Genomic DNA, 22,620 nt, shown 5'->3' on the forward strand with positions numbered 1-22,620 from the left:
GTGTGCGATTCAGTGGCAGCTGACGGGGCGGCCCCACACGTGGTCCCCAAGGGAGGATGTGGGGCAGCCCTAGTGTGGGTCCCCACGGGGAAGTTGTGGGCCACCGAATTGCTGAGGTTTTGGATTCCTCTAGGGGGCCAAGTTCCCCTATGGGGCTGGAACTGGAACCCTCTATGAGTCCTGGGTTCCTCTATGGGGCTGGGTTCCTCTTGCTGTGAGTGCAGGCTCCTCTATGGGTCCCACTATGGGTCTGGGGGTGTGCTGTAGGTCTGGTGTTTCAGGTTTCCCTATGGGGCTGGAGATCTACTATGGGGCTGGGGCTCCGTGGTAGAACCCAGACCCACTGTGGGACCCATATGGGGCCCTGACCCATTGTGGGGTCTGACCAATAAGCAGGACCCATAACAGGATCCGACCCATTGTGAGACCCATAGAGGGAGGGACTCAGACCCACAGTGGGTATGACCCACAGGGGGGCCCATACAGTGAACCTGCCGCATAGCAGGACACAACCCACGGGGGAGGTGTGACCCATAGCGGGACACCCAGACCCACGGGGAGCCCCGATCCATGGCGGCTCCCCCTGCTGCCCCCCTTCCCCCACTCCCCAGTCCCATAGAAGTCCTCAACCTCGTAGTGCTGTGGGGCAGTGACATTTATTACTGACAGAGCAATAGGGTGGCCCCACAGCAAGACCCACAACGGCCCCATATCCACCCACATCAGCTCCACAATGCTCCCAGCACCAAAGCAATCCCAAGCCCCATAGCAGCCCCAGCCCCACAGCACACCCAGCCTCATTGCTGCCCCACATCTCCTCGTAACAGTCCCATTGGATTCCATAGCCCTATAGCAACTCCACAGCAGCCCTGCAGCACTTCCAGCCCCAGAGCTGCCCCATACTCGCCCCATAGTGCTCCTCGACACCATGTCTCCCCATATCAGCCCCATAGCATCCTCCAGCTCCACAGCTACCCCACATCTCCCCACAGCAACCCCATAATATTCACCAGCCCTACGGCTTATCCCACATCTCCCCATAGCATGCAACAGCCCCACAGCAGCCCCATAGCGTTCTCCAGCCCGGCAGCTCCCTACAGCACACCTCAGCCCCATTGCAGCCCTATGGCTGTCCCGTAGCAGTACCCCACACCCCTCAGCCCTTCTGCGTCTCCCCAACGCCCTCCATGGCCCCGCCCCCATCCTCGGTCCCGGCCCCGCCCCCATCCTCGGCCCCGGCCCCGCCCCCATCCTCGGCCCCGCCCTCACGCATCTCTTTGTAGCGCCGCCGGAAGAAGCCGACCTGAACGGGAGAGGGCGGGGTCAGCACCTGGAGGGGGGGAGGGGCCTCCGGGAAGTCCCGCCCCCTCCGGAACTCCCGCCCCTCCCGTTCGACCCGCCGTCTCAGCCCGCCCTCACCTGGCGCAGCGCCACCCCCGCCGCGGCCGCCAGCAGAATTCCCGCGAGAACTGCGCCCAACGCGGGACCCCACGGCACTGCGGGCGCTGCGGGGCGGAGCTCCGTGCGGACCTGCGGGACGTGGGATCTGCGGGCTCTGCGGGGCCTGTGGGGCTCGGAGCAGGGGCCTATGGGATCTGTGGGGCTCTATGGGGCTCTGGGTTCTGTGAGTTCTGTGGTGGATCTGTGGGGCTCTGTAGGATCTATGGGGTCTGCGGGGCTCTGAGCGGGGTGCCTATGGGATCTGTGGTGCCTATGGGGCCGTGTGGGATCTATGGGCTGTGTGGAACTCTGTGGAATCGATGAGGTCTGTGGGGCTCTCAGCAGCGGTCTATGGGTTCTATGGGGTCTGTGGTGACTGGGGCTCTGAACCGGGGTCTATGGGGTATGTGGGGATCTGTGGGGTTGTTGCTATGGGGCCGCCCACCTGCGCTCGGTCCCGCCCCACGTTGCGGTAGCGCCCATTGATGCGCAGCTCCGCGGAGCTCTGCAGTTCCACGTGGGGGAGGGGCAGCTGTGGGAGCAAAGCAGACGTGTGGGGCACTGCGCGCGGCCCCGCCCCATAAGCCGCCCACACCACAACCCCGCGGCCCCACAGTGCCCCCCATAGCGGCCCCCGGAAGATTTTCTGCCCCCTCACGTCTCCCCATAGCGAGCCCACCCCGCAGCACCCCGGCCCTATAGCAGCCCCATAGACTTCCCCAGCCCCACTGCGTTCCCGTGCCCCACGCCCCCCAGGGCCCCATAAGCCCCACAGATCCCAACAGCGGTGCCCACAGCACCACGCAGCCCCTTTAACCCCGCCCCCACCTGCTGCACCCACTCGCGCCGCAGCCGCCCCGCAATGCTGAACTCGGCGCCCTCGCGCGGCAGCGCGCCGTCCCACGCACAGCGCCACTCCCAGCACACGGCCACGGTGCAATCCTATTGGTGGAGAGCAGCGGGGGGCGGGGTTATTTGGGAAGGGGCGGAGCTACCGGGAAGAGTGAAGATCGGAACGAGTGCGTGGTTATAAGGGGCGGGGCTATTTGGAAAGGGGGCGGGGTCAGAGAGTGCTGGGGAAAGAGGCGGTGCAAGCGGGGTGGGCGGGGTTACATGGCCATGAGGGCGGGGCTATAGTGAAAGGGCGGGGCTACAGGTAAAGAACGGAGGATCTAGAAGGGGCGTGGTTATAGAGCAATGGGCGGGGCTAAGTGGAGCAGGTGGTGCTCTGGGCGTGGCTAAAAGGAGGGGGCGGGGCTGCAGGCACTCACCACCACCGGGTTCTGCTCCTTGAGAGCGGTGCGCTCCGGGACGGACGGGGAATGCTGTGTGCAGTTACAGCACTGGGGGATGGGGCACAGTGGGGTCAGGGGGTTGTGGGGCACAGCTCCCATCGCTGGAGAGCCCTAGACCCCATAGCAAAACCCCAGCCCTGTGGGAACCCCACACCCAGAGCAAACCCCCAGCCCTATAGCAGATCCCACACACACTTGGCCTCGTAGCGGCTCCAGCCCCAAAGGGAGCCCCCAGCCCCATAGAGAACCCGGAGACACACAGCTGACCCCAAGACCCATCGGGAAACCCCAGGCATAGAGGAATCTAGCCCTATAGAAGGACCCATACCCATAAGGGAGCCCCAAACCCCATAGAAAAACCCCATCCCCATGTGTCATGCCCCCTGACGATCCATAGGAGATCTCCAGCTCCATAGCAGAATCCAAACCTGTAGCAGAACCTGGCCTGGTAGTGGGACCCACTCCCAAAAACAACTGCCAGCCCCATAGCAAACCCTCAGGGGATCCCCCGGCCCCATAGCGGGACCCAACCCCATAGGGAACCCCAAACCTGATCTCGGGGGCTGGGGGGGTTGGGACCTCCGCAGAGTGGGGGCAGAGCTGTGCTGGGGGAGATGGCAGGCATGCGGAGCTGAGGGCGCTATGGGGCAGCAGCTCTGCGGGGCAGGGCGGACACTGTTCGGGGACCTATGGGGTCTGCGTGGTCCATGTGGTCTGTGGGGCAGCGGATGGGATACAAGTCTCCACGGGCTCTATGGGGCGCAGCGGCACGTTATGGGGCCCTGAAGGTTCCGGGGGGCTGACGCGCACTTCCGGTTCCCACCGCCCCCCGCCCCCACCTGCGATCCGCGCACGCGCAGTTCCTCCCACAGCTCGGCCCCGCCCATCTCGGCGGGCACGCGGATGATGACGTCACCGGGGGGGCGGCGCGCGCCTCGCGCGGTCACGTGGTACCGGTGGGACAGCGCCGCTTCTCCCGCGGGAACCGCGCGCGTGGACGACGGAGAACTGCGGGGACAGCGCGGGGACGTCGGGGGGGGGAGGGGAGGGAGTGGGGGGGAGGGGCGGGGAGGGGAGCGCACCTACTGAGCACCAACACCGCGGTGTACAGCACCGGCAGCCGAGCGGCGCTGCGCGGGGACACGGCGGGGGGGGGCACGCTGCGGGGACACAAAGCAGTGTCACGTGGTGTCATACTGCGTCACGCGGCGTCACACAGTGCCGTCCCCACCTGCTGGCCGACACCTCCACCTCCACGCCGTCCCCCAGCTCGGCGTCGTGGGGCACGTCCATGGTGACAGCCAACACCAGCTGGGGACACAGCGCGTGGGGCTCAGCCCCATAGCACCCCACAGAGCTCCACGGGGTCTCACAAAGCTCCATGGAGTCCCACGCAGCCCCACATCACCCCACAGAGTCCCACAGCACCCCACAGAGACCCATGGTGTCCCATAGATCCCACAGGATCCCAGAGCACCCCATAGAGCCCCACAGTGTCCCATAGATCACAGAGAATCCCATAGCACCAACAGAGCCCACAGAACCCCAGAACGCCCCATAGCACCGCATAGAGCCCCAGCGCCCCACAAATCCCACAGAACCCCAGAATGCCCCACAGCGCCCCATAGAACCCGACAGAGCCCCGCAGCATCCCACTGAGTCCTTAGAGACTCAACAACCCCCATAGAGCCCCACAGCGTCCCATAGCAGCCCATACATCCCACAAACCCCACAGCATCCTGAAGAGCCCCGCAGACCCCGCAGACCCACAGACCCCGCAGACCCGCAGACCCCACAGACCCCGCAGACCCACAGACCCCGCAGACCCGCAGACCCCGCAGACCCGCAGACCCACAGACCCGCAGACCCGCAGCACAGCACCTGCTGTCCCGCCCACAGCACGGGGTGGCTGACGTTGCAGCGGAGGTGTCCGCCGCGCGGTGACGCTGCGCTGCAGTGCTGCGCCAGGGATCTGCGCTGGGGCTGTGGGGTACGCGGTCAGCTGTGGGACGGGTGCGCGTGGGGGACACGGAGTGGGGTCTGGGGGCGGGGGTGGAGGGCTTTGGGGTCATCTGAGTGGGGCTTAGCATTATCGGGACACATGGGATTGCGTGGTCTTGGGGGTGTTTGGAGGAACTTTCGGGGTCAAATGGATGCAGAGGGCACCTGCAGCAGGTCTGGGGTGTGGGGACGTATGGGATCCTATGGGATCTTGAGGGGATTTGGGGTCCTGGGGGCGTCTGGAGGGGAATCTGGGGACCTCGAGTGTGTCCAGATGAAGTTTCAGATGCCATAATGACATCTGTGGGGCCTCGAGAACATCTGGGGTGGGATTTTGGGGTCCTGAGAGCATCTGGAGGGGCTGTGTGGGGTGGGACCCCGCTCCCCGTGGGCACCTGCAGCACGGTGGCCTTGCGGTACGACAGCACCCCGGGGTGCCACAGCTCCACGTGGGCCCCGTACGCATCCTCCCCAGCGTTGTGGACGGTGATGGTGACGGTGAGCTCCTCGGTGGTGCCCACCACCAGCTCCTGCAGCCTGTGGGGCGTGGCCGTGGGTGTGGGGCAGGGATCCGGGGCGCCCCTTGTGGGGTGGGGCCGTGGGGAGGGACGTACCCCGAGAAGCTGAGCGCCACGTGCAGGTCGGGCACGCACTGATTGTCCTCACCGCAGTTCCTCTCGAAGGGCAGCTGCATCCCAACCCAATGGCCCCACTCTGCTCCACCCCACAGCCCTCCACCCCACACGTTTCCATCCCCTCTCCATCCACCCCATGGTTCCAACTTTTACATCTCTACTGTATCTCCAACCACCCCGAAGTCCATCCCACCTTCGCCCACTCCATCCCTCCATTGCCCCCAAATGTTTCACCCCAAATCCCCATCTCATTGCCCATCCTCCACATTCCTCCAGCCCAACTCCCATCCCACCACATCTACCCATGCCATGCCATGCCATCTCATCCCATCCCATTCCATCCCATGCCATGCCATGCCATCCCATGCCATCCCATCCCATCCCATCCCATCCCATCCCATCCCATCCCATCCCATCCCATCCCATCCCCATCTCCATCCCATTCCCTGCCCATCCCATCCCATCCCATCCCATCTTCTCCATGCCATCCCATCCCATTATCCCATCCTATCCCATCTCATTGATCCCATCCCACTGATCCCATTCATCCCATCCCAACATCCCCATCCCATCCCATCCCATCCCATCTCCCCGCCCCATCCCTCTGTCCACCTGTGTTGCTCCCACATCTCCATCCCACGCTCCCCACACACCCACCCCACGTCTCCCACTCAACGCTTCCCGTTGCACCCCATCTGTCCCAATCTCCCACCCGTGTCCCCACCTCTGTCCCTCACCCCACCCACCCACGCCGCCCCAAACTCCGCCCCGTTCCCCCGCGGTACCGCAGCGGTGACGGAGCGCGGTGAATCGGCGCTGAGTGCCACGCGCAGTCCGTCCGCGCCGCGCACGGCGTCGCCCCGCGGCTCCAAGGCGGCGCGCAGCAGCACGGGGCTCACGGTGTCCGCGGGGCAGCCCTGCGGGGCCACGCGCCGCGTCCGGACCTGCCGCGGCTCCGCAGCTCGGGCCCCGCGCCCGCCCGGTACGCACGGTCAGAACGATGGGGAAGCGGAGGCAGCTGCGCCCCACGGTCACGCGCGCGGTGCCGTTCGTGGCGGAGCCGCCCGATGAGAACGCGGCGCGCGCGGCCCGGCCCGGATCCAACTGCAGCGCCAAGTGCAGCGCGGCCCCGACGGACGGACCTGCGGGCGGCGCCGGGCGGCTGCGTGAGGCGCGTGGGGCTGCGTGAGGCGCGTGGGGCTGCGCGGGGCTGCGCGGGGCCCCGTGGGCCGGCCCGGCTCACCGTAGCGGTCGCGGCTCCTCTTGCTGCCCACGAAGCACAGCTCCGCTGTGGACACCGCCGCGGCGCCGCTCCGCCGCTCCTCCTCCGCGCACTGCGCCGCCCACGAACGGATCACCGCGGGAACGAACGACAGCGCCGCGTCCACCGCCAACAGAGGGGGGGATCTGCGGGAACGGAGCGGGGGACACGGGTGGGGTGGGGTCAGTATGGGATGGGATGGGGGATGGGATCAGTGGGATGGGATCAGTGAGATGAGTGGGATCTATGGGATGGGAGAGGATGGGATCAATGGGATGGGATGGATCAGTGGGATCTATGGGATGGGATCAATGGGGTGGGACAGGATGGAATGGGATGGGGATGGAATAGGGTGAGATGGGGATGGGATCAGTGGGATGCGATGAGATGGGATCCATGGGACGGGACAAAGGGATGGGATCAATGGGGTGGGGATGGGAATGGGGATGGGAATGGAATAGGATGAGATGGGGATGGGATGGGAGCAATGGGATGGGATGGGAATGGGATGGGGATGCAACAAGGTTGGCGCTGAGATGGGACTGGGGTTGGGCTGGGGATGGAATGGGGTTGGGTGAGTTGAGTTGGGTGTGGGGTCGCGTTGGCCATGGGGCTGCGGTGCGGTGCTCCCACCTGAGCACCACGAGCTGTCCCTGTGCCCCCACGGCCACGTCCGGCAGCCCATCCCCCGTCACATCGCGGCCCCCGCTCAGCGCCCACCCGAAGTGCTGTGGGGCGCTGCGGAATAGAGTGCCCACGATGCGCTGTGGGGCAGAGCGACACGAGTGGGACCTCCGCAGCACCGGGACCGAGTGCGCTATGGGGTCTGCGGGACATGGGGGCTCCATGGGGCTCTGAAGGGGTCTTTGGGATCTATGGGGTCTACGAGGACCCTACAGAGATCTATGAGGCTCTGTGGGGTTCTGTGCAGCTCAATGGCATCTGTGGGCCCTACGGTGTCATGAGGTTCTGTGGGGCTCCGCGGGGTTCTATGGGGTCCCGGAGGGCTGTGTGGGGCGGCCCTACCTGGCTGTAGTGCTCACTGACACTGCCCTTCTCCCCACGGAAGACATAAACGGCGCCGCGCTGCTCATCCTCCATGGGGGCCCCCACGGCCACGTCCTGCAGTCCGTCCCCGTCCGTGTCCCCGAGCCGCGCCACGCTGGCCCCAAAGCGCCCCAGGGGGTGCCCGGCCTGGCCCCGCAGTGTCCGATGGCACTGCAGTGTGCGGCCCTACAGCGGGAAGTGCAGGGGGGGCAGGATGGGGGGCGGCGGGGGGTGGGGTGGGATACGGAGCGGAATGGATATGGAGTGAAAATGGGAAGGGGTGGATATGGGATGGGGCGGTTATGGGGTGGTTATGGGATCGGAAGGGATGGGGATGGGTGGGGATGGGGTGGGGATGGGGTCGGGGTTGCAGTGGGGTGCGCTGTTGGGGTGGGGCCGCGCTGACTGTACCTGTGGCTGCACCGCACAGAGCTCCACGCGCCCCCCAGCGCCGTCCCCATAGAACATGGGGGCCCCCACCAGCAGCACCGCGCCGTGCCCCACCGCCTCCAGCGCACACAGTGCTGCCCCGAAGTAGGAGCCCACCTGTGGGGAGGACATCAGCTCCGGCCGCTCCCGCCCCACACCGCACCCCACACGTGCCCCCATCACCTGCCGCCCCACGGCGTCGTTGCGCAGCTGCCACGTCCCGCGGTGCAGCACGAAGAGGAGCACACGGCCCACGTGGCGGTGCCGTGGGGCCCCCAGCGCCAGCGCCCGCAGCCCCCCCACGGACAGCGACTCCGCGGCGTAACCTGCGGGGGGGGGGGTGGGGGGCACGGCCCCGCGGACCCTCGTGGGGCGGCTCCGGGACCCCCATGGGAACGCCGCCATCCCCACGCGGGGACCGCTGCGTCTCCACGGGGATCCCATCACCTCCCGGAGCGCGCCCCCACGGAGAGTGCCCCCACCCCCCCACGGCGGTCACGAGGACCCCGACGTCCCCGCGGGGCCGCCCCCCTCCGCAGCTCCGCCGTGGGGCCGGACCCCGCCCCTCACCCAGGTACGCGTCGCTCACGCCCCCGTCCCCCTCAGACGCGTTGACGAAGGTGACGCCGCCGTCGGCCCCGTGGACGAAGACCCCCCCGGCCCAATCGTAGGCGCCCACCGCCCCCAGCACCGCGCCGTCCTGCGGGGGGAGGGGGATGAGCCGGGGGGGGAGGTCCTGGGGGTCTCAGATGGGTTTGGGGGTACACGGGGAGGGGTCCCGGGGGGCTCTGCTGGGTGGGACTCTGCTGTTCTGTGGGGGTCTGTGTGGGGCTCCGTGGGCCCTATGGGGTTATGTGGGGTGACGTGGGGCTCTGTGAGCTCTGTGGGGATCTATGGGGTGATGTGGGACTCCATGGGTTCTGTGGGATGCTGTGGGGCTCCGTGGGCTCCATGGGGCCCTGTGGGTCTGTACGGGGCTCTGTGGGTCGCAGTGGGGTCGCAGTGGGTCACTCACGGGGCCGAGCAGAGCGCTGAATCCCCTCTGTGCCATCTCCGTGTGGAAGGAGCTCCCGAAGGCCGCGTGTGTCCCTGGGGCGGTGTGGGGTGAGCGGCGTCCCCGTCCCGCCCCGCCCCACATGGGGCCGCCCCACGGCCGTACCCTCGATGGCGAAGATCTTCTCTTGCAGCTGCTCCTGGATCCCGCGCAGCGCCTCGAAATTGTCCACGCGGAACACGTGGGCGTCCGAGGGGGGGGACGCGATGGTGTGCAGCTCCTGAGCGGCATCGGGGCTGCGGAACGCCGAGCCCACCTGGGGGCGGCACGGCCGCGCTGACACTGTGCCCCCGGCGCCCCCAATGTCCCCGCGGCGTCCCCACCCCCACTCTGTGTCCCCGGGTGCACTCTGTGGGGTGCGGCGTTTCGGGGACCGCGTGTGGGAATGGGGCGGAACGGGCTCTTCGGGGTCAGCGGGGGCGGCCGCAGCACCGTGGGGCTGTGGTGGGTGGGGGGGGCGGATTGGGGTGGGATTGGGGTTCGGGGCTCCGTGACGGGGGGGGTGGAGGCGGGGGTTGGGTGGGACTGGGCTTTGGGGTCTTGTTGTGTTTGGGGGAGGAGGACTGAGGGGCTCGGAGGGGCGGACGTGGGGGAACTCGGAGCGATGTGGGGGAAGGGTTTGGGGACCGCTGTGGGGCGCTGTGGGGCGCGGTCCCGTCTCACCCCTATGGCGTAGCGGATGACGCCGTCGCGCTCCGCCGCGGGGATGATGTCCCCATAGCGCAGAGTGTCCCCGTACATCCGCCCGTCCGTCACCACCAGCAGCACTTTGTGCGCGCCCGCGCGGCTCCGCGGGAACACCTCCGTCCTGGGAGCGCAGCGCCGTCAGCGTCGTGTGGGGCGCTGCGGGGCGGCGCTGTGGGGCGCAGTGGGGCGCAGTGGGGCACGCACAGGACGTAGCGGATGGCGGTGGCCGTCTGCGTGATGCCGCCGCTCTGCTCCACCCCGAGCACCGTCCGCTGCAGCGCCGCTTCCGACAGACGGTCGAAGTCGGAGAAGGACACGTGGAGCTGCACGCCCGTGGAGAACTGCACCACTGCGAACTGTGGGGCGGCCACGCTGACCCACAGCGCCCCACTGAGCGCCGCGGAGCCCCATAGAGCCCACAAACCTCCTAGAGCCCCACAGCGCCCATAGAGCTCCACAGAACCCATAGAGCCCCATGTCGCCCCATAGAACCCAGCTTAGAACACAGCTCCTCCCAGCATCCGAGTGTGCCCCACAGAGCTCCACAGAACCCATAGAGCCCCCAAGTCCCCCAGCACCCCATACATTACACCAAGTGCCCACATGTTATGTGGGGCAGCCACAGATTCGGTGGCGCACCCCACAGACTCAGCGAGATGCCCATAAATCCCACGGGGCAGCCATAGAGTCTGGGGTCGCCGGCCTCACAGCACAGCCCCATAGCGCCGTGGGTCACGCACGCGGGTGTCGGTCCCACGGAAGCGCGTGATGACTTCCATAATGAATATCTTCATCCGCTGGAAATCGAACGGCGCAACGCTGCCAGAGCCGTCCATCAGGAACACGATGTCGGATGCCGATGTGGGGCACGCTGTGGGGCAGCAGTGGGGGGGGGGCTTCAGTGCGCCCTATCTGACCCACATCCACCCACAGACCCCACTGAGCCCCAACATTGGGCCTCCTGCGCCCCATGGATCCCGGTGACAATGACATTGGGACTTCCGTGCCCTATAGTGACCCAAGGAACCCATTGACAATGCCTCTGGGTCTTCTCTGCCCCATAGAGCCCCTCTGCCCCACTGCTCCCCCCCAGGTGCCCCATACCTTGCAGAGTGGTCGTTTCAGAGCGCCCCGAGAACAGGAGGAAGCAGAACCCCGGAACCTCTGCGTTCACCCCACACGTCCGCTGTGCTGCTGGGCCACAGGCCTGCACCCCACAGAGCCCCATAGTGATCCACAGTGACCCACAGAGTCCCACAGAGCCCCATAGAGACTCATAGAGCCCAACAGACCCCATACAGCCGTTAGAGCCCCACAGCACCCCACAGCACCCACCAGGAGCTGGGATCCGTTGGCGGCCACAGACATTCCCAGAGCCATGGGACCCATATCCGAGCGGTCTGTGGGGCAGGAAACCCCATAGCACCCACACTTGTGGAGCAGCCCCAAAACTTGCCGTAGGACTCCCATGCGGGGCTGCCCCACACCACCCCATGTGCCCCCATAGCTCTCACCACCGACGCCTGCGTCGCTGCAGCTGCTCTCCCCCACACGGCATCGATAGATGCGGCCTCGGCCCTCCAAGTCCAGGGGAGCCCCGACCAGCACCCTGCAATGGGGGATGTGGGGTTCAGCCCCATAGATCCGGTGCAGTGATCACTTAGGTACCCCATCGATTATGTGGGGTGCCCCAGAGATTCTGTAGTGCCCTGTAGACACCATGGGGGCCCCCACAGGTCCTGTGAGCCACACTATACATAAGTTCATAAGTTCATAAGGTTGGAAAGGACCTATAAGATCATCTAGTCCAACCATCCTCCTATCCCAAGAGCCACCCCAAATATTCTACAGGGTGCCTCATAGGTCCTGTGGGGTTGCCCACGGAATCCATGGGGCGCCCCACAAGTTGTGAGGCAGCTCCGTACCCATCGTCGCTCTGTGCCACACTGATGCCGAAGGAACCGGGACCCTGAAATGTCACAGCGGAGTCCACGTCGAGGGCAGAGCTGCAGCTGTGGGGCAGAGCTGTGGGGCAGGGACACCCATGGGGACACCTAGATCCCATAGACTCAGCAGAGACCGTACTGCCTCAAAGAGCCCCACAGAGCCCCACAGACCCCATAGAGCCACTCAGAGCTCCACAGGGACCCACACATCCCACCCTGTCCCTCTATCTCCATACGTCCCCACGTCCCCCCACCCCTCAATGCCCCCATGTGCCCCACGTCCTCAGTGTCCCCAACCCCTCCCCCCGCAGCCTCATCCCATCCGACGCCCCCTTCCCCAACGGGGCTCTCTTGCCCCACACCCCCGCTCCCCCCCCCGGCGCCAAAAGCACCACAGCCCCATGGTGAGGAATGGGGGCTGCCCCACCCCCACACCCCACGCGCGGCCGTGGGGAGAGGAAGTGGGGAGAGAGGGCGGGGAAGGGCCGAGAGAGACAAAAAAGGGCAAAAGCCAAATGGGGCTGCCCCATAGCGCTGCCCCACATCCCCACTTCTGCCCCCCGTGCCCCAATGTCCCCATGGGCAGAAGCACTGAGGGAACAGACCCCTTGAACTCAGAGCTCCACTGCCCCGAGAGGGTCGGGGGGGGGGGGGGGAAGGGGCAGAAATGGGGAGAGGGGAAAGGGATGGGGGGAAATGGAGGAAAGGAACGGGAGAGGGAACAGCGGCGGGAGGGAGCGGGAATGAGGTGTGAAAGGCGGCGGGATGGAAATGGGTGGACGTGGAGGCGCAGAAGGGCGCGGGTCGGGTGAGCATCGAAAGCAGAAGTGGGCGCAGTGTGGAATGGAACCGGGAAGAAATGGGCGAACACAACAGAGCCGCCGCAGTGTGGCCCCGCAGCGCTGCCCCATAGCACTGCCCCACGGCTGCCCCACAGCTGCCCCGTGTCCCCACTGTCCCCCGGGACCTCTCCACGTCCCCGTGTCCCCAAAACGCTTCCCTTCCCCACGTGCCCCCAACGGCCCCGATATCTCCGTGGGGCTGTGGGGCTTTTTGCCCCCTCCCCCCGCAGCCTCATCCCGCCCGATCCCCCCTCCCCCGCCGGGCTCTCACGCCCCACACCCCCGCTGCCCCCCGGCCCCAAAAGCGCCGCGTTCGGCCCCAGACCTGCACCGAGCAACAGCAGCAGGCACGGCCCCATGGCGAGGAATGGGGGCTGCCCCACCCCACACCCCACGCGCGGCCGTGGGGAGAGGAAGTGGGGAGAGAGGGCGGGGAAGGGCCGAGAGAGCCAAAAAAGGGCAAAAGCCAAATAGGGCTGCCCCATAGCGCTGCCCCACAGCACTGCCCCGCATCTCCAGTTCTGCCCCCCCCACCCCCCCCCGTGTCCCCAATGTCCCCGTGGGCAGAAGTGGACCCAAAGTGACAGAAACGGCCCCAAACCGAGAGAGCTCAGAGCCGGAGGAGCGGGGACGGACCCCAATGGGAAATGGGACAAAAGCGGCGGAGCGGACAACGGCGGGGGGCCCCGCTCTGCCCCACACCGCCCCACACCGCCCCACACCGCCCCGGGGGGCGGGAATGGGGCAAACGGGGAAACGCGGGGAAATGGGGCAAAAAGAGCGGGGAGGGGGAAAAACGGGAGCGGTGAAGGAGGGAAAACGGAGCGGGGAAACGGGAAACAGGATACGGGAAACGGGCGGAGAAATGGGCTCAGGTGGAGAGAACGGGAGCGGGACGGAAAGAGGGAACGGGAAGGAAACGAGTGGGAAAGGAAGGGAAAAAGGGGAAACGGGAAAAGGGGAAACGGGGAACGGGTAAAGCGATCGGGAAGGAGCAAGGGGAGATGAAGAGAGAACAGGAAGAGCGGTTATAACGGTGGGGAACGGACACGCGTGGGAACCGCAGGTCTGGAGGGGAGGATGGGCGGAGCTCAAACCGTCCCGCGGGGCGCGGACACGGAGCGCTGACCGGGGCTGACCGGGGCTGACCGGGGCTGATGACCGGGGCTGATGACCGGGGCTGATCAGCCGCTCGGGGCTGCACCGCACTGAGGTTTCGGTGTCGGTTTCGCTGCGGTTCGGTCCACGCGGCGCAGATCGGATAGGGTCCGCTCGGTCCCGTGGGCCCCGGGACACCTCGAGGAGGGATCGCGGCCCCGCTGCTCCCGGTCCGGCGATGGGAGGGACGGGCGGGGGAAGGCCCGGGGCGGTGCAGCGCCGGTGGAGCTCCGCGTACAGCAGCGATCCCCCCGGCTCCGCCGGGGGAGGGGACCCTCAGCCCCATCCGCTCCGCGGGCGCGGAGCCCGACCCACGGCGGCCGGAGGGACGGAGGAGATCGTCCGAAGCTCCGGAGCCGCTCCGCAGTGCGGAGCTGCGCTGACACTGCGGCACTGAGAGCGGCGGCAGGGAGAGCAGGACGCGCTGAGACCCCATCGCCCTTCCAGGACCCGAAGGGCAGGAAAGCGGGGGAGGGACATCTGTAGCGACAGGACAGAGGGAAACGGCCTTAACCTGGAAGAGGGTCGGCTTAGGGCAGATGTCAGGAAGAAATTCCTTCCTGCGAGGGCAGCGAGGCACTGGCACAGGCTGCACAGCGAGGTTCTGGGTGTCCCTCCCTGGGAGCGCTGCAGGCCGGGCTGGATGTGAGCAGGGGGGGCTGGGGGGACGTGTCCCTGCCTGCAGCGCGGGGTGGGGTCGGGTGGTCTTTAAGGTCCCTCCCACCCCGAAGCGTCCTATCGTTCCGTGCAGCGGTTCCAACTCATCTTCAGAACCACTGGAGCCCGCAGCCTCCGCAATCAGGCGCATTCATGGGGCGGCTCCGGGAAGCTCTGCACCTCTGGGCAGTGCCAGCGGTGCCCCTCCAGCACAGAGCGCTGAGGATGAGGATGGCAGTGGTGTTACGGCCGGGGCAGCGCTCGGGGGAAGGAAAGCGGCACGGAGCACGGGAACGCAGGGCTTTATTGCTCGGCAGGAGCCCCCCGCTGTTCTCCCCGTGGACCGAACTCATAAATAACATAAATCGCCGATCCCTGGTTGGGTGGCGTGGCCGCAGCCGGGCCCGGCGCTGCTCTCACAGCTCGTCAAGGAACGGGGTGCTCCCCAGGTCCCCGCTCACCGCCATCGATTTCCTCCCGCTCACGAACTTCTTCGCAGCCTGAAAGTACGGCAGAGAAATCGGCGTAAGGGAAGCCCTGCAGCACCGCAGCACCGCGCGCGCGGGGACGCACTCACGTTCACTACGTCGGCGCTGCTCACGGAGTCGATCTTCTGAGCCGCGGCAGCCGGCGCCGTGTGTGTGCCGCGCAGCAGCGACTCGGAGCCCACCTCGCTGAGCAGCCCCGCCGCCGTCTCCACCGCCATGAGGTGTGCGGCCTGCAGCTGCTGCCTGCGGGCACCGCACGGACACGTGGGCTCACGGCCACGCGGTGCCACGAGCCGCGCTGGGCTGAGGGAGGCACAGAGCACCACAGCGCGGGACGGCTCCCCACATCACAGAGCCCCACAGGGAACGCATGTATGGACACAGCCCCGCTGCTGCATGTCTGCACAGCCCCGTGGTCACTGTCCCTCCCAGGCTCAGAAAAGCACAGCTGCTCAGCACAGCCGTGGTAGGAGTGCTGCACCGACTGCAGAGGGGACCGGTGGCCGTGCAGAGCTGCGCTGTGCTGAGAGCACAGCCAAAGCGACCTGCCAGGACCTGCTGCCTTCTGAGGGCACCTGACAGCACCAGCACGCACCAAACACGTTCCTGCGGGGAACACTGCCAGCAGAAAGCACGCACGGCTTCTCAAGCATCACTCAGCTGAAGCACACCGCTGGTGCTCTCACTACACCCCATGAGCACAGCACTGCACACAGCAGCTGCAGCCCCACGCAGCCCCACTCACTTCGCCCTTGCGATGTCCTCCTCGGTGACAGCGCCCTGAGCAGCCGCCTTCAGTTGGTTCAGCGCAGCCCTGAGGACCTGAGGACAATGGGAGCACATCACACATCTTCCAGCCCTCAATGGAATGCAGGGCAGAGCTCAGCAGGGCAGGGCATGGCACGGCGTCGCACAGCCCTCGTGCCCTGCCCGCGTCTGTGTGAGTGTGGCACTGCCCCAGGTCCTGCTCCCCGCACACACACGGATCCGGCCGTGCCCCGCTGCTGTCACTGCCGCACGCTGCAGCTCACCTCCCCAGTGTGCGCAGCCTGCGAGATGGTGTAGAACCCGAAGAGCCCGGAGTCGGAGTAATTCACGTTGAACGCAGCAGCCTGCAACAGAAACACCATCACTGAGTGCAGCGCAGCAACGCAGAGCTGAATGGGCCGAACCCTCCCACTGCGGCACAGCAGCACGCTGCCACAGCGCTGTCTGACGGGGAAATGCTCGTGCTGGCTGCAGTGCAGCCGGGCTCGGCTCTCCCCAACACTGCCACTGTGCACCCAACGTCATCTCCACGCAACGAAGAGGCAGCGTTTCCCTCAGCACAGCCCCGTAGCCATCTGTGATCCCAGGTGGGAATGGCAGCATCGCAAAGGACAGCACGGCCCTCACTCAGCCCACAGCCCTCCCCACTCACATCGAACGGAGCAGAGGTTGCTTTGGCAATGCCCTGGTACAGCTTGCTGCTCACGTTGCTGCCCCTCTTGATAAGTGGCCCGGCACCCAGAACGTGCTGAAGGACACTGAAAGCATTTGCTTCTGCACTTCCAGCAGCAGCTCCTTCAGACACAATTGCGGCATGGACAAGGCTGTGGCTGTTCTGCTCTCGGATTTCTCCTGAAAGTACAACAGGAGAAAAAAAGCAATGCATTATTCCGTGAAAAACTCCCGTGCATTCAGAGGAATGAAGCATCTGCAGCCAAGAGGTTCTTCAGAGGGGAACCAAGGTGCGGATTTCTACATCTCCACTCTTTTTACCTTAGACTCATTCCTCCATGTCCTATCACTGTCTGTGCACATAAAGTCAGTCCCTCTCCTGTGTGTAATCTCTCTTTGAGTACTGGAAGGCCACAATGAGGTCTCCCTGATCCTGCTCTTCTCCAGGCTGCACATCCCGGCTCCTCAGCCTGTATCCACAGCAGAGGAGCTCCAACCCCCGAGCATCCCTGTGCCCTCTGGCCCTGCTCCAACAGCTCCCATCCTTCCCGTGCTGGGACTGAGCACAGCCACATCCAAGCAGTTCCTTACCCACCAAGCAGTGCACCCTTCACACCCATCTCTCTCCCACTCAGAGATGAGGATGTGGTGCAGGACCACGTTGGAGGCCTGGCACACGTCCAGGCGGGTGACACCCGTTGCCCCTCCTTTGCCCACTTCGTTCCACAGCAGAAGGCCACCGGATGGGTCAGGCACGACCTTCCCTTGGTGAAGCCGTGCTGGCTGTCTCAGATCACCTGCTCATCCCTCACGTGCCTCCGCATCTCTTCCAGGAGGATCTGCTCCACGGTCTTCCCAGGCACAGAGGTGATGCTCACCAGCCTGTAGTTCCCCAGGTCCCTTTCTTGTACGTGGCAGAGCTGTTCCTTTTTTTCCTGCCCCCACAAACTTCCCCTGGCAGCCACAACTTTTCAAACACAATGGAGAGCAGCACGGCAGCCTCAGCCAGCTCCCTTGGCTCCCTGAGACACCTCACCCAGCCCCACATCTGCTGGGGGGAGTTCTCCCTTTTCATTTACCAGAGAGGGAACACTGTCCCTCGTCTGCCCCTTCTGAGCAGTGCACCTACAGAGCCGTTGTGTACGTGGGGGGGGACATCACAGCCCTCACCACGCTCAGCTCCAGCACTCTCAGCTTTCCTAATCCCACCTGTGCAAGGCTGGACAGAAGCCCACGGCCCTCAGCATCCTCCCGAGGTACAACATGTCTCACCACTCTGCAGAGTCACTGCAGCCTCCTCCATCCCAGTGGAAGGAGGAGCTCCTCTGGCTCGCAGTGAGGCTCCGCAGACAGCCACAGCACTGCCCTGGAGCCATCAGTGTGCAGGTGAGGGGCATTTTGCTGCCCCCCAGTTGCTCGCCTACAAGCACTGTGAGCTCCCACCCGCTCTCTGGGGCCTCCTCCACTTCCAGAGCTGCGTGTCGTGCCATCCCCGGCCGCACTGCAGAACGTGCTGTGCTGGAGGTGATGCCTTGGGGAAACGTGCCATGTTTGTCCTATTTATCATAAAAACGTTTACCTTGCTTTTCTAGAAACTGAAGTTATCCCAATCAAACAGCAAAAATCTCCTATTTTCCCATCTGAACGATCTGCCACCCCAGCTGAGGAGCAGCCTGCAGTGCTGCGCAGTGCAGCACAGCTGTGCCACGAGCAGCTCCAGGCAGTGCCCAGCAGTTCCCCGCTGTGTAAGAGAACCCTCCCAACCTCGCTGTGCTCGAGCAGATGCACCCCACGTTCCCTTTCACATATGAGTGTGTGGGTCAACTGCTGCTGAACATCTGGGTTTTGTTTTACCTCAGAACAGTGGGGGAAAGGAAATCCTCAGCCCACACAGAAGGAGACCCCTGCGAAGGCTCACGTGCCACGCAGAGCACCCAGCAGTGGTGCGCAGCCCTGAGCAGCACAGCACCGTCCCAGCACTGAACGGCCCAGGGAGCGCGGTGCGGACGCACTCACCCCCGCGGTACACGGCCCTGGGGCCGGAGCTGCCGGAGCCACTTCGGATGTTCAGGAACTGCTCTGCGACTCGCTTCAGGTCGGAGTGCCTCACACCTGCAGGGCAGTGGTTTGCAACAAGAAATATCACATCGACAAAAACTGCCCGGTGCAAAAGATTCCTGAATGCACCGTAACAGAAATCCTACAGAGTTCTGTGCTGTGCCACAGAGCCACACTGTGACATACCCACCTATCCCCACGAGAGCCATCCGCCCACTGGTGAAGTTGTTCTGCACGAAGTGGTGAAGCTGCAACAGCAAATCACAGCTTCACATGTCAGAACAGAGAACAGAAGCAGCAAAACAGCATTTCTGACATCACACATCTGCAGTGACCAGCGGGCGTGCAAGCAGCAGGAACAGCCCCACAGCAGCACCACAAACACCCTGCTCTGCTCCTGCAGGCACACCCTGCTCTGCTCCCGATGTGAACCCCATGCAGCCGCACAGCAGCTGTCTCCTGTGTGTGAACAGGAGCTCTGTGCTCACCACCAAAAGCCCTACCGAGGTGAGATAACGCAGCCAACAGCGACCGTGCATTCACTGAATTCATTTTCTCTGTCAAGTGTTTGTCAAATGTTCCCTATCCTCAGCAAGGAAGCAGAGAGACGAACAGCGGGAGAACCATACCTGCTCAGATGTGATTTTCCCAATCCTGTAGTCCGGGCAATACAAGGGGTTTGCCAGAGCAGTCTTGTAGGCTGCAGCATGCAAGTTTTCCAGCACTCCTAGGAGGAACAAGGTTTCAGTACTGATGCTCCAGTGACAACAGTCAGCAGTGAATCGAAATGCAATGCTGCCCAAGCAGAGCTGTGCTGCACCTTAAAGCACCTGTCCTCGAGACCTGGACACGTGGCACTGCAACAGCCCCGCACTACCGACCTGCACCTAAATCCCCAGGGAACAACTCTGCTCTGACCTTATAAAAGCTGGCAGAGCTGCAGGGCAGCGCTCTGTGCTCAGCAACAAGGCGTAACACAGCCTCGGTTTTGTTCATTCCTGGGGGAGGGGGGGCAGCTGCAGTAAAAACCTGTAACCTTGTCAACGTGGGCTGCAAGAGCTGCTGGGTTTATGGGGTAAGTCGGGCAATGACAGAACGAGCGCGCCTACTGCTGGGGGAAGCTGGAGAACAGCACGCCGGGGACAGAGCAAAAGCTTCCCGAAGCTCTTCACGTGTGACACGCACCTGTGACAGCGGATCAGAAATGTACGCACCGACTTGAGGGCTCTGAAACGCCACTGCTTTGTCGACTTTTAACTGCGGCTGAAGGTCGGTGACCTCCCACGGCCTGAACTCCGGGGCCGTGGTGACGTTAAGCAGGTACTCCATCACGGTGTCACTGCAGAGAAGCAGGGAAGGCACTGAGTGCGGTGCAACCAGCAGGTGATTCTGTGGAAGCTGGAAGCAGCTGCAGCCAACCCACGGGCAGCACACCCACATCGGAGCACGGCCCCGGCCCCCGGCACTAACTAGCACTGTGCGCGGGGCACTGCAGCTCCCTTCTCTTCCGCAGCACTCAGGTGCTCGGCAAGGCAGGGTTTCTTTGTCGCCAAGCCATGACAGCTGGCTCTGCACCCGCAGCTGAGCACTGCCCCGCGTCCGAGCAGAGCCACACGAGCGCAGCACGTAGGAACACCTACACGTCATCACGCAGGCACTCCACGCAGTACATCATCTTCTCTCTCGTCGAGTGCACGCTGGAAGAGAATGCACACAGAGGGTGATTCAGCAGAGTACACACAGACGTGGATTCCCACGCGTGTTCCCCAGAGACTGAAGTTTTCAGTGGGGTGCCGGGGGAGAACCGGCTGAAAGGAGCGGGAGCAGCTGAGCGCACACAGCCCTGCTGTACACACCGGGATCCACCTGGAACGTAAGGTTCCCTCATGGGAAACATGGGACTGTGAGAGCCCGTGGGAAAACAACAGAGCACTGCAGAGCAAAACCTGAACGCTGCAGAGGTCGCTCTCTGTGGCAGAAAGCTGTCCGTCTTTTCCTCTCGAAGATTAAAAATCCCCAGTTGGGAAACTCACCTACTGCCCACATTGCTCTCAACATCGCAGCAGGAGTGTTATCTACTTCACAAGGAAGAGAAAAACAACACCTGCAGAGCTCAGGAGGTCTCATGTTCAGGACGAGGAGGGCAGGAGGCGCACGGATGTGCCCTGTATGAGTTGTGCTTTTTCCAGGCTCACTCCCACCCTCGCTGTAATAATGCTTACGGTTCCCCCAGGAACACAGCTCACGTTACTCTTCCCAGGCCATCACAAACCTGAGGCTGCCCCCAACAGCTTCGATGCCACGAGTAATCCTGAAGGAGGACGCTCCCTTCGTGGTCTATGAAAAAGAGAAATAATAACAATAAAGAAGAGGTGCTTACGAGGACAGCTATCTGAAGAACAATCAGAGAGACCTGTGCAATCTGTGCTCTGTCCAATCTGAGATCAGGAGGGGACCCGCGAGGCCCATGGAGCACAGGTTAGGAGGAAGGCAGTGAGCAGCAGGCTGTTATCTTTATGCCTGGAAGCACTACAGAGCCACGCTGGCCACTCCGCTCCAACGTGCCTCATCCCGGCTGGAACGTGAGCAGCCACAGCCACACAGCACAGAGCACGCGAGGCAGCACCACAGTGCGGCACCCAGAGCACCCAGCACTGTTCTTGCACAGCCTACAGCACCACGCTGGGCACGGCGCTGCCTGTCCCCTCCAGGGCTGCTTTAGCACTGCTGGCAGTGAACATGCCCGAATCCTTCTGGGACCCGCTGGTACACACCACCGCCCCACGTCCTCCGTCCTCCTCCACCCCACCCTCCAGAGCAGTGCTGCACACCACTGCGTACCAGCGGGGACGCGAGGCGAAGCAGGTGGGCAGTGCCCAAGTTGCCGGTGGTTTCATATCTGCTGCCCGCCTTAATGAACACGCCGATCCGCGAGGCCGGGGAGAAGTTCTCCAGCGATGCGATAATTAATCCGTTCGGTAACTTGGTGATCTGCATTCAGAACAACACGTGTGCGGTCATGGAGCCACCGCCGCTCCGCCCGACTCAGAAACCGAACAGAAAAGAAATATCCACACTGCACCGACCTCCAGATCCTCGGACTCCGGGGACAGCTTCACCCGCTCTGCAGCTGCTGGCACTGCAACTTTAGGTGCGACTTTAAGCGAGTACAGCCTCTGTTGGGGGACAGAGCAGAAGAGAAAGGGCTGCTGGCTAGCTGCTGGTCAGCGCAGTGACTCCAGTGATGGCGCTGGAAGTTGACAGAGCAGCAGCTCAGGACAGCTCGCGCGGTTTGCTTTTGTGTGGCATCCACCTCCGCAGCACAGTCTGCGGGAGCACCGTGCAGGGGTTAAAGGAATGAGCTCCTGCATCGATTCTGCAGGGAACCGCTCCCATCGGGTGCAGCAGCTCAGCCCTGAGCCGGGACATCTCCGGATCTGCACAGCAATGCTGAGCGACACCTTCCAGCTGAGAACAATTTGGGTTGGGAAAGACCTTAAAGACGACCCAACCCCACCCCGCGCTGCAGGCAGGGACACGTCCCCCCAGCCCCCCCTGTTCACATCCAGCCCGGCCTGCAGCGCTCCCAGGGAGGGACACCCAGAACCTCGCTGTGCAGCCTGTGCCAGTGCCTCGCTGCCCTCGCAGGAAGGAATTTCTTCCTGACATCTGCCCTAAGCCGACCCTCTTCCAGTTGAAGGCCGTTTCCCTCTGTCCTGTTGCTAAGCGCCCTCCTCAGAATCCCTCCCTCGCTTTCCTGCCGGCCCCTTCGGGTCCTGGAAGGGCTATAAGGTCACCCCAGAGCGTTCTGTTCTCCCGGCTCTGCCCCGCGGGGTTGTGCTCCGTGCTCCGTGCCCCGACCCCCTCCGGGCCCGCTCCGACAGCTCCCCGTCAGTGCGGTGCTGGGAGCTGCTCCTCGGCGGGCACGGGGCGGGGCCGCGCACCCCGCACCCACCCCAACCGTCAGCATCGCTACTCGGCCCCGCGACCCAAAACCGCCTCACGCATCGCATCGCATCGCATCGCGTCCCGTCCCGTCCCGTACCGCAGCGCCGCTGACCGCGATGGCTGTGGCGCGCAGCAGGAAGGGCCGCATGGCTCCGCGCGTGGCGAGGACGGCGGACGAACGTTCGCAGGGAGGACTGCGCCGTCCCGGCGTGCCCCGCGCCGCGCGGCGCTCTG

General features: G+C 64.4%; 2 protein-coding genes across 2 annotated transcripts; both read right to left on the reverse strand.

Moving 5' to 3' along the window:
* Positions 1-1,156: 1,156 nt before the first annotated feature.
* LOC136046416 (integrin alpha-D-like) lies at positions 1,157-13,042 on the reverse strand. The gene is made up of 29 exons (XM_065733004.1): positions 12,963-13,042; positions 11,775-11,874; positions 11,364-11,458; positions 11,185-11,249; positions 10,954-11,056; positions 10,590-10,720; positions 10,054-10,205; positions 9,826-9,970; positions 9,268-9,418; positions 9,124-9,197; positions 8,679-8,808; positions 8,292-8,434; positions 8,091-8,225; positions 7,659-7,865; positions 7,266-7,396; positions 6,615-6,778; positions 6,362-6,513; positions 6,157-6,288; positions 5,351-5,424; positions 5,132-5,273; positions 4,617-4,718; positions 3,967-4,046; positions 3,818-3,895; positions 3,575-3,743; positions 2,712-2,783; positions 2,269-2,382; positions 1,886-1,972; positions 1,420-1,530; positions 1,157-1,303 (listed from the first exon to the last, which is right to left on the reverse strand). Exons 1-29 carry the CDS (start codon positions 12,994-12,996, stop codon positions 1,157-1,159), a joined length of 3,420 nt encoding a protein of 1,139 aa, XP_065589076.1. The 5' UTR covers positions 12,997-13,042.
* A 1,820-nt stretch (positions 13,043-14,862) lies between these two features.
* LOC136046045 (cytochrome b-c1 complex subunit 2, mitochondrial) lies at positions 14,863-22,591 on the reverse strand. Its single transcript, XM_065732307.1, has 14 exons — positions 22,499-22,591; positions 21,525-21,614; positions 21,280-21,429; positions 20,711-20,775; positions 20,079-20,135; positions 19,653-19,777; positions 19,068-19,165; positions 18,629-18,686; positions 18,397-18,492; positions 16,361-16,560; positions 15,972-16,052; positions 15,686-15,762; positions 15,030-15,183; positions 14,863-14,952 (listed from the first exon to the last, which is right to left on the reverse strand). The coding sequence occupies exons 1-14, from the start codon at positions 22,532-22,534 to the stop codon at positions 14,869-14,871; spliced, it is 1,371 nt and encodes a 456-aa protein (XP_065588379.1). The 5' UTR covers positions 22,535-22,591; the 3' UTR covers positions 14,863-14,868.
* Positions 22,592-22,620: the final 29 nt, after the last annotated feature.

The sequence above is a fragment of the Cyrtonyx montezumae genome, unplaced genomic scaffold (genome assembly GCF_038088225.1).
Source record: "Cyrtonyx montezumae isolate F1298 unplaced genomic scaffold, pur_monq_1.0 scaffold_16, whole genome shotgun sequence".
NCBI classification, from domain to species: domain Eukaryota; kingdom Metazoa; phylum Chordata; class Aves; order Galliformes; family Odontophoridae; genus Cyrtonyx; species Cyrtonyx montezumae.

Excerpts from the sequence above, each read along its gene's own strand:
- LOC136046416 (XM_065733004.1), bottom strand. The coding sequence starts at position 12,996 with ATGGGGCCGTGCCTGCTGCTGTTGCTCGGTGCAG. Across the intron at positions 8,809-9,123 it reads TCAGCGCTCTGCTCGGCCCC|GACGGCGCGGTGCTGGGGGC; the intron begins GTGAGTGACCCA and ends CTCCCCCCGCAG. Across the intron at positions 2,383-2,711 it reads AGGAGCAGAACCCGGTGGTG|GATTGCACCGTGGCCGTGTG; the intron begins GTGAGTGCCTGC and ends CTCCACCAATAG.
- LOC136046045 (XM_065732307.1), bottom strand. The coding sequence starts at position 22,534 with ATGCGGCCCTTCCTGCTGCGCGCCACAGCCATCGCG. Across the intron at positions 18,687-19,067 it reads GGAAAATCACATCTGAGCAG|CTTCACCACTTCGTGCAGAA; the intron begins GTATGGTTCTCC and ends TTGCTGTTGCAG. Across the intron at positions 15,763-15,971 it reads AGGCTGCGCACACTGGGGAG|GTCCTCAGGGCTGCGCTGAA; the intron begins GTGAGCTGCAGC and ends CATTGTCCTCAG.